General features: G+C 55.4%; 1 protein-coding gene across 1 annotated transcript in view; it reads left to right on the forward strand.

Moving 5' to 3' along the window:
- The window catches only part of CSUI_001974 (viral a-type inclusion protein), a 15,161-nt gene that overhangs the window by 2,145 nt on the left and 2,924 nt on the right, over positions 1–10,092 (forward strand). Inside the window, exons 1-7 of the mRNA XM_068062177.1 lie at positions 1–2,499; positions 3,107–3,709; positions 4,065–6,021; positions 6,502–6,998; positions 7,254–7,499; positions 8,079–8,411; positions 8,801–9,728. The exon at positions 1–2,499 is cut by the window's left edge and continues 2,145 nt beyond it. Of these exons, the coding sequence (XP_067925852.1) occupies positions 1–2,499; positions 3,107–3,709; positions 4,065–6,021; positions 6,502–6,998; positions 7,254–7,499; positions 8,079–8,411; positions 8,801–9,728 (7,063 nt within the window). The remainder of the gene's footprint in view (positions 2,500–3,106; positions 3,710–4,064; positions 6,022–6,501; positions 6,999–7,253; positions 7,500–8,078; positions 8,412–8,800; positions 9,729–10,092) is intronic.

Below are 10,092 nucleotides of genomic sequence, written 5' to 3' on the forward strand. Positions count from 1 at the left end.
GCTGACATCCCAGCTGAAAGTCGTCAGCAGGCTGCACCGCCTCGCATCGTGGGAACAACGGTGCCGGCTGACAGGGCCCAGTCAGCGGTTTCTTCTTCCGGAAATGCACGTGAGCTCGCGACTCGGCATGCGCCTGTGACCGCGACGCCTCCGAGCGTAGCTGCTCCCCCGGACCGGACGCCTATCTTTAATCGTGCGCCTTGGAACTCAGAGCAAGATATGAGTGGGTCGCTGCCCAGTCGCTCGACAGAACAGAGAGTCGACTCGGCGCTTTCGCTGCAGGCGCTTCAAGCCCAAGTACACTCGTCGACCGGAAACCCAGCGTCCGCTTTGGGTGGTGGTATGCCACTAGCAGGCGGGACAGCGTACGAACTGGCAAGTGCTACTGAAAGGGTGGCGGAAGCGAAAGCAGAGTGTGATCCGCACACAGCCCCTCATATTCAGCAAGAACATGGCAGTCTCCAAAGTGAGCCGACCGACACCCGGGGTAGCGGGAGCGGTCATAAACCTCCTCCCTTGAGTGAAAGCATCTTGTCTGAGAAGACTAAAACGACGGCTCTTCCGCTTTCTTTTCCTGCTCCTCGTCTGGTTCGGACCGCAAGTGCGTCACAAACCTTGCCTCCGATAGCTGACCATGAATTAACTTTACAAGCTTCGGTTCGTTGTCGGAAAGCGAGTCCTTTAGACCGGTGTGAAGATGGATCCTGGCATTTTTGTTCGCCACTCGCTTACACCCTGTTCCCAAGTTCCGCGCCTCCTGGGCCTATAGAGCCGGCGACACGACTTTCCCCTTTACCGAGGGCACTTCGTTCTCCGTACTATCTCGCTGAAGGTCCGGGGTGTAGTGAGTCGTATTCGGGGGCTCATAGAATATGTGCGCAAGGGTTCCCGCTGAGGGCAACGCCAGCAATCCGGAAGACATCGTGGAGTCCCGGAGCGTGGGAGCTAGCATGCGGAGCGAGGCGGACAGGAGGGTTTCGGAGAGAGAGAGCGTGGAGACTGAATTCTCATGTTGCAGCGGAAGAGGAGGCCCTGGGGACTCGCCCCCCTCCTGGAACAGAGCAGTGCCTTCGTGTGAAGGCACCGAAGGCTTCAGGAGGTGGTGTCGTCAGTGCGTGTAGTGCGTCGTCCCCGGGAGTGGGCAAGGACATTGCCAGTGACGCATCTCGAAGAAGGCAACCTAAGCTGGGCGTGACTTCTAAGAGGGATGAAAGCAGCTCGAGCTCCTCAAATCACGGCCATGAGGCGGACGTGTTCCTCGCGGCAGCTCGAGACGCGATCGGGGAACTGGAGAGCGCCCTGATCGGGCAGGACATCCGCTATCAAGGAGAACAGATGCTCAAGGAGGGGTGCATTGCCTATCAGGACGAATCTATCCGTCTGTTGCAAGCTCACATTGAGCATCTGTCCCAGGACCTCGAAGCGTGTGTACAGAATCAGACATTCGATCGACGCGAGAGTGCCATGTTATTGCGGCATTTGAGGACCCTCCGGCGGTTGCGCGGAACAAGGCAAGGCAATCTCGTAGCACTTCACAGTCTGTATAGAAAGTTGCGGGCTGCCAGGGAAGACAGCACGTCAGGACAGAGAACACTGTTGTCGTCGGAATCGAGTCAGGCGTATTACGATGCCGAGGAGACCAACCGGGTGACAGCGCTTTCGGAAAGCCCAAAACCCTGCGTCCAAGAGCTCGCGATCCGCCCAATGCATGCCGCCACGGAAGTGGTTCCTGCGGCGTGCGATGCCTCCCCGAGGTCGCCCGAGGTGTACGTAACCTCTTCTCTGGCTCTCCCTCCTGCTGCAGGGTCTTCTGCTCTTTTCCGCTTTCCGTCTCCGGACGTGGTCGCCTCTGCGACCGCGCCGGAGTCAATTCGGCTCCGTCAGCCTAGAGAGACATTAACAGCTGAAGTGAATTCTCCGGCACATCGGGAAGAAGAGCCACTGTCTTCCTCGCCAGTGATCTCGCAAGTAAGTGCACCCCAAACTCGGTCTTCCGACCAGGTGCCTCATAAAAGAGAGCAAGAGTCACAGACTACTTTCTCTATAGCTGACAAGGGCACAGTAGTATCTCAGCTTTTCACAGACTCTCGACCGCAGCAAGAGCGAGTCAGTGATGCTTCAAAGAGCATCACAGGCCCTTCGCCTGTTTCGAAGGCCCAGCAATCGGTCCTGGTTGATGCGGCTACTGGAATGTCTGAGGTGGGATTTGACGAACTGTTGGGTGATCGGGAGGCGCGTTCGAGGAGAGAAGAAGAGGAACGGCTGCGGACCCGAGAAGAAGTCTTGCTAATTCAGCAACAGAGAGAAGAGGTTGCCCGGCAACAGACGGAAGAAGAACTTGTTCTAAGACAGCAACAGGAGCAACTGAAACTGCTTCAAGACCAAGAACGCTTGCTGCGTTTGCGCCTGTCCGAACAAGAAAAACTTGATCAGGTGACAAAGAAGCTGGAAGTGATCGAAGAGCAGAACAGGCAGCTAGCGTTACAGGCTCACCAGGCGGTAAGTCCGGGGAGACGAGGTGGACGGGCGAGCTGTCTTTGTGCCTGGTAGTATCGCCGTGGTGATAACCCAACCGGTCAGGACGGGTCTCAGCTGTTGCGCTGCGTTGCCGAGCCGTGAGCACTTCAAAGAAGCTCTGACTGTGGAGATCTGTGTGTAGCGGCACGTGGACCTTTCACTGGGTCATACCTGAGAGGGTGCCTCACTACTTCTGTATGGTTTCAGCTAAAGCTTAACAGTCTCGGCTGGCCGCATCTGCTGAGCTCTGTAACATTTTGCTCGGCGTGCCCGAGGCAACACTCTTCTGCTCAGAGGTGGTGTCGGAGACTCAAGACGCCATCGATTGTTCTCGAAGCCCACTGCGTATCTGCCTGTCCCCTCTCGTGGCTCTTACAGTTTCGCGCCTCAACGGCGGAGTTGTGGACGAGACGTGGTGGGGTGGAAATAGCTGACGCACCGTCGTGTTCAGCGTTTCCGTGTTTCCTGGGTGTGTTAGCCAGACGTTCACAGTATGAGTTTGTCTATCCCTTCTGCGTCACTAAGTGTGCAGTGAAGCAGTGGAACTCTTTTGATTCAGTCGTTCCCGTCAGTTGTTTCCGTGGTTTAGGCCCGTCGGGAAGAGCTGAAGAAACTCGTACAAGATGCGACGGCTACCTACCCGTTCGCTTCAGGCGGAAAGACGGGCAGTCCGGGCACGCAGTCGGCAGTGCCTGCGACCACTCTCCCTTTCAGCCCCCTACCTCGAACAGCGTCTCCTCTTACCAGTAGTTCTCCAAAGGGGGGGGCAGGGGTGGCCCAGGAGAGAGAGGCAATGTTGCGGCAGCGAGAGGCCAGTCCATTCCTCCTGCTCACGAGCGAGGAAACGAAGGCTCGTGAGGATTTTCGACTCGCGAATGAGCAGCTGCAGAAACGTTGCGCGGAGTTGCACGCGCAAGTCACGTACCTGCAGATGGCAGGGGCAGGGCTGTCGCAGGAGCAGGTGGATTTCGTGGAACAGCAGCTCGCCGAACAGAAGGCTTACAACTCGGCGCTGGAGAAGCAGAACAAGGAACTCGTCGTCATGGCGGAAAGTGCTCTGAAAGAACAGGAGGCTGGGCTGGCAAAAGAATGGGGGGCCCGACTGAGGGAGGTTGAGGCTGAAAGAGATTTGGCAAGGGCTGCCGTCAAAGACGGTGGACAAAAGTCGAAACTGGAGGTTTCGGCATTGGAGGTGAGCTGCACCCGGTATGGGCCTGACTCGATCACCCGTTCAACGGAAGCCTGCTTCTCTATTCGAGACAAAAGCACACGTGTTCGTGAACACCTACTGGTAAAAGTCTCCGTAGGTGGGGTTCGCCACTGCGAAGTCTCAGGATCTCGTATTTACGCGCGCGTAGTTACTTTGTCTCGCATGTGTAAGCGTCTGAAAGGTGCTGAGACTTCTTCGGATGTCCCTGTCACTCGACCACTGGGGGGATGTCGCTTTCACTCGACCTGGGTAGGTCGGCGGGGAGGAAAGATTGGCTCTCGCTCACAAGGACGTTGGTGTGCAGATGTGTCTTCGTTATTGCCTTTCCCGTGTCCAGCAAAAGTTCGAAGCAGCCGAAAGGACGAAGGAAGATGCACTAGCACGCCTGGTGGTCATGGAGAGAGCCCAGGAAGCACGGGACGAGGAGATTGCAGCCTTGAGACAGCGAGTGGCGGAAATGGAAAGGACGGCAACCGAGGAGAAGGCAAGCCTACAGAGGCAACTGGAGGAACTTAGGGCGAGCGGGGGAAAAGAAAGGGAGCTGATGAAGTCTCAGTACCAACAAGCAATGGAGGAGAGCTCGCAGTTGAAGATGAGGCTTGAGGAAGTGAAGCAGGAAAACGAAAGGGCGAAGTCGCTGATGCGTTCAAGGGTGGCGTCTCTTGCAGAGCAGCTGGAGAGAGATCAGCAAGAAAAGGACGAAGTTGTCAATTTCGTCCGACTTGAGAGTCAATCCATTCAAGCAAAGTTGCTGTCCGACGCCGAGGCGGAACGAAAGAACCTGGAAAGTCGCCTGCAGGAGCAGTGTCGGGTGAACGAGACCCTGAGAGGGACAGCTGCGGATCTCGAGAAGCAGGTGGCGCAGATTGAAAGAGAGAAAGGGGCTCTAGAGAGGGAGCTTGGGCGTTTGCGAGGTGAGGAGGCGGAGAAGCAAGCTAACAAGGAGGCGCTCTTGGAGGAGAAGGACAAGCGCATTGAGGAGCTGGAGATTCTGTCAGAGGCTCTGAAAAAGGATTTGGACGCCTCTCGAATGGCCGCAAATGAGGTGGAGGGCCATTTCCGAGCACACCGCGACGCCGTAGCGAAGAAGCACGTCGAGGAGGTAGAGCGAATGATAGCAGAAAGAGAAAAGAAGGAGAAGGAGTTGAATGACAGGCTGCAGGCTGCCCAGAAGATGCGGGACGACTTGGAGCGAAAGGAAAGAGAGATTAATGACAAACTGAAGGCTGCCCAGCAACAGAGTGGAGACCGCGAACAAAAGGAAAGGGAGCTAAGCGACAGACTGCGGGCGTCGCAAGTGGCCGCGGAAAGAGACGAGAAGAGGCAGAAGGAACTACAAGAGAAACTCCGTGCTGTTGAAGAAGAGGCGAGACGAGCCAAGGAGGGCCGCGAGCAGGCAGAAAAAGAGAAGGTGGAGCTGGAGGGGAAATTGCAAAAGCTCTCCGAGATGAGTGCGAAGCAGCATTTCGAGAGGGAACGGATGCTACAGAAGCACCTCCAGGAAAAGGATGTTCTTAGGCAAAGTCTGGCCCGCATGGTTGAGGAGTCTAAGGAGCTGCAGAGCAAGTACGAGGGTGAACTCAAGACACGGGCAGATAGTTTTCAGAAGGAGATCGAGGACAGAGAGAAGCAGTTCAGTGAGGAACTTCGCCATGCGACAGAGTCCGCAGAGGCAGCGTTCAGCCGTCAGGCTACGCTTCAAGAGAATCTAACCAAGGTTCTTAAACAGCACGAGCGAGACGTAGAGAACCACAAACGGGCGCTGAGTCACTCCGAGTTGCAGCGAAACATGTCCATCGACGGCCTGAAGCGACGACACAGAGAGGTTGTTGACGCACTCTCACGTCAGGCCGAGCAGAGAATTTGCGACGTTAGAGATGAGTACGAAAAGGCTTTGGCGGCGCAGAGGGACGAGTTACAGCAAGCGAATGCGGAGCTGAAGAAGCATTACGCGGAACTGCTGAAGAAAGGAGAAGACAGTCTGGACGAGCTAAAGAAGAAACATCAGGCTGAGATAGAGGAACTCACACGGAAGCAAGAGGACAAACTCGCGGAGAGTAGGCGCAGGAGTGAGGCAGCAGTAGACGAGCTGAGAAGGCGAAACACGGCTGACCTCGAAGACGCGAAGCACAGACTGAACAGAACGACGGCAGATTTTGTGGCAAGCGCGCAGGAACAAAAGGAGAAGGCTGAGAAGACGACTGCGGAGCTGAAAAGGGCTCACAACGAGGAACTCCAAAGGCTACAGAGAAAGTTTGCAGCCGAGATGGATGATATGAAAAAGGCGCTCGACCGTAAGGCTCGGGCGGGGAGACCTCAGTTGGTTAGATGTGCTCCGTGGGCGCTCAGTTGTCTGTGTATATCCGCAAATGTCTTGTTCAGGTATACACTGCGCGTACTCACACGCTTCCATAGCGGGACTGGTAAGGGCTTTTGCGTTTGTGGGCTTACAGAGATGGGGAATGCTCGTGTCCGAAGAATTCTGCGAGTGTGTATACAAGCAAGATGTGACAAGCTGGCAACTCAGCACCCTTCGCTGTTCAGCCCCTTTTTTTTGGCAGTGTTTGTCTTCAGTGGGCTTAGCCCTTTCTTCTCAGTGGCCGCGTCATGCCCTTCTGCTCGTTCTCGTGACCGGCGTGTTGCTCGCTCTCTCTTCTGTTTGGTCCGGGTCACGTCTCCCTTTCCCGACCAGCGATCTCACACTGGCGCGCTTGTCTTACGGTGCTGCTTCTGTGTCGCTCCATGCTTTCGCCGCTTGCCTGTACTTTGCACAGGAGCGAAGAAGGCGGCGGCTGCAGAACGCAGTCCGACTACAGGGAGTCACGCAGAAAGGTTCAGGCGAGCGCTGCAAGACACTGTGGCTAGCATGCAGCAGGAACTGGATACTATCACTAGAAAGCTCGAGGAACTTAGAACTAGAAACAGAAGCCTTGAGAGAGAAAGGGCGGAACTTTTGAAAGCGAAGAAAGATTTAGAGGACGGAGTGGGCACACAGGCTAAAGACCGGGCAGAGCTGCAGGACACCATCGAGAGACTGCAGAATCGTGTGGAGCAGCTTCAAGGACTACTGGAGTCAAAGCACAAGCAGATCGCTGACCTTGAAAAAACGCTTGGAGAACAGGTTTCGCAGGTGGGAGAGCTGAAGAGCTCCCTTCAAGCGGAGAAGGCGCTAACGGCGGAGAAAGAGGACAAACTGAAGCGCGCTGCTGAGACCATCAGAGTCTTAAAGAACCAGGAGACGAAACAGCGCGAACTTGCGGCGTCCCTTACGGTGCGTCCTTCATGGTTTCCAGGTTCCTCGGTAGCATGTTTCAGGTTTGTTTCGCTTGCGGTAGGGACAGTGAGCAAGAACGGAGGCCCATTAAGTTCCTGCGTGATTGTGTGACGACGTTAGAGCGGCCGAACGCGGGAAGAGGACGGAGGATGCGTTAATAGTGTCTGCACAAAGAGTTGTGTCTGTTTCACAGCCTACCTTTTGCGTTGCCCGTGGCCTCGGCTGTATCTGTCTTCTCTTGTATTGCCTCAGAACCAGCTGGAAGCGAAAGAGAGGTCATACGCAAGCCTGGAGGCTGAAATGGACAATATGCAAGACAAATTACGATCAAAAGATCGGAGCGACTTGGAGGCGCAGTCTCACATGCGACGCAGGGTGATGAATTTGGAGCACGAGCTGGACGATCAGCGGCGGGGAAACGCGGAGTTGGGTAGAGCAAAGGGACAGCTTGAGAAAGAGAACGCACAATTGAAAGAAAACTCAAAGTTGCTTCAGGCGGTGAGTTGTTCAAGGATATCAGCTATTACGTGTCCGTAGGCACATGGACGAAACAAGTTCCGAAAAGCTTTACCGTATGGACTTCACACGACAGCATCTGCCGTAACTGGAGCTGTCGTCATCACTCCGAAAATTCACAGGTACAGGCGCTCTGAGTGGAGATCCTGTCCATAGTTGGCCTCTGTATGAATTTCACCGTCGTGCTGGGCAGAGTGTCCCGGGGAAATTAATTGGTCACCGTGGTGAGGTGGGCGTGGAGACGATCAACACAGTTGTCATGGTCCGGAGCAGCATTCTGTCTCGAACCGAATTGCTCAGCGGCAGCCGGCGCGGTGCACTTGTGGTCAGTGCGCGTCTTACAAAATCGCTCCGCGGGTGACAGTCCTGCATACAACAAGATCCATCTGCTGCCGGCTCACTTCTCGCGTTCGCAGGTCGATATAGCTGTTTCGATGAGAAACAGTCGCGTGTTGGGCAGGTGTTTCCTCGAGAACTAGTTGCACGTAGTCGTAAGCGACGAAAGTAGTGGCCTTCAAGCGGAATGTGTGGTGTTCGGGACAGTGTTTGTGGGGCATGCAGCAACTGCGCCGCCTGAAGGAGTCCTGCGAAAGGGCAGCCAGTTCTAACCAGGAAAGCGAAGGCCTCCGAGCGGGCCTCCAAGCCCGCGTCGCGGAGTTGGAACAGCAGGTCGATGAGCTCGAACGCAGGGCGGAAGCTCACAGACGTGCGGAGGAAGATTACAGACGTGCGGAGGAAGATCGCAGACGTGCGGAGGAAGATCACAAGCGTACGGAGGAAGAGCACAGACGCGCGGAAGCAAAGCTGAGAACGGAGGCTCGGCGCATGGGAGAGGAAATAGGTAGAAAGACAAGCGAAGTGGCTAAGCTCAAGCAGGAACTTGCCGCCACCAAGGTAAGCGCATGCGCCGCCGGTTCGTGGCCAGGCCGCCCGGTACTCCGGGATTTTGGCCCCTTTGTTTTACCCCTGTTTGCACGGCAGCGCGGTGCGTTTAGCTTCTTAGTCGTCAGTCGAGACTACACCGTCCGGAGATGTTCAGTCAGCGCCCTATTTCCGAGTGACACCGGGTCTGGCACAAGATTGGTGGCATGTGGCCACAATGCGGATACCCAGGAGAGGAGCCGGAGGTTGAACTTGGCGGTGGTGTCGGAGAGCTTGTTCAGCAGGAGAATACAGAATGTTTGATACGCTTCACCCTTTTTCCGGTATTCAAGGGGGGGGGTCACTCGGGTGTTTCCTTGCAGAGCCCGTGGGTATATTCCGATTTTGCACCTTTACCTCAGGAAAGAGTCGCGGAGACAAACCGACGCATGCGTCAGAGTATTTCGGACTTTGCCAAGGAGCAAGAAGAAATCCGGGCCCGAATGGCGCGCGATTTCGCGCAGAGGGAAGAGGAACTGCTGGCGAGGTGTAGAAGAGCGAGCGAAGACCGTGACTTCGAAGCGCAGGCCAGAATCAACGAACTTCAGGCTCTTGTCGATCGCTTGTCGGCCAAAGCTTCGGATATAGAAAAAAACCTTGCTTCTTCCGCCACTCCCCTGCATGCTTCCTCCCACGTTGGACCTGCAACGGATGTCAGCCCGTTCCTCCGTCACGCAATAGAGGATCTGCTCCAGCTGGCTCCGTTTCTTGGTAGCGGAGTCGAAGTGGGCAAAGTCATTTCTGAGATGCGTGGAATGCTGCCGGTGAACGAGTTGACAGAGGCGCTGATACGACTAGCTCCCTGGACGTCGCGAAGCGGACTGGAGGACCTCCTCGGGAAGATTGTCACGTCCGACGAAGCCGCCAAGCTGTTAGATACTCAAGGTGAAGAATGTTGCCCGCGGTTATCTCCGGAGATTAGGGGGCTTCTTGCTGCTGTGCTGAAGGAGTTCCGCAACGCCAAGAGCCGGAGGGAGGTTATGGACGTTGACAAAGTGAACGAGTTAATTGACACTGGCACCTCTCCTTTAGAAGTTTCGGACTTACTTCGAACTGTTGGATCAGCCCTAGATGGTTCGCAGCTCGTTGCTGTATTGGGACGGATTCTGCCGCTGGTGCCGCTACAGGTCGTGGCCAGTGTGCTGGCGAATATTTTTCATGGAGACGCGGTTGCCATGGTTGGAGAAGGCTTAGGAACTGAGTTCGCTGAGTTCCTCAAAGCTTACGTCGAGTCCGAACACTTCCAGCCGCTACTCGGTCTCTTAAGAGAGGGAATCAAAGAGTTGAGAGGTGAGGGCAGACGACGCTTGGCGGAATACAGAGCGCTGTGTGTGCACGGTTCTTGGTTTTAGCAGACGGCTTCGACAGGGTGCGTTTACGCCGACACCGGGGCTTCAAACTAGCGACGTGGTAGTGGTTGTACAACTAACTCCATCAAACGTAGCTCCTGTTCCGCTTGGCTAGGTCCGGTAGTCCGAAGCGGCTCAATTTTGATTGGATTTGGATAGATGTTCCCGGGTACAACTGAATTTAGGCAGTGCCAGTAAAATTTGTATCGACTGGTTGCGACGAGTAAGGCATGGGGCTGATGGTGTAGGGGTATCACGTTCGCTTCGCATGCGAAAGGTCTCGGGTTCAATTCCCGATCAGTCCA

The sequence above is a fragment of the Cystoisospora suis genome (assembly GCF_002600585.1).
Source record: "Cystoisospora suis strain Wien I chromosome Unknown contig_815, whole genome shotgun sequence".
Lineage (NCBI taxonomy): Eukaryota > Apicomplexa > Conoidasida > Eucoccidiorida > Sarcocystidae > Cystoisospora > Cystoisospora suis.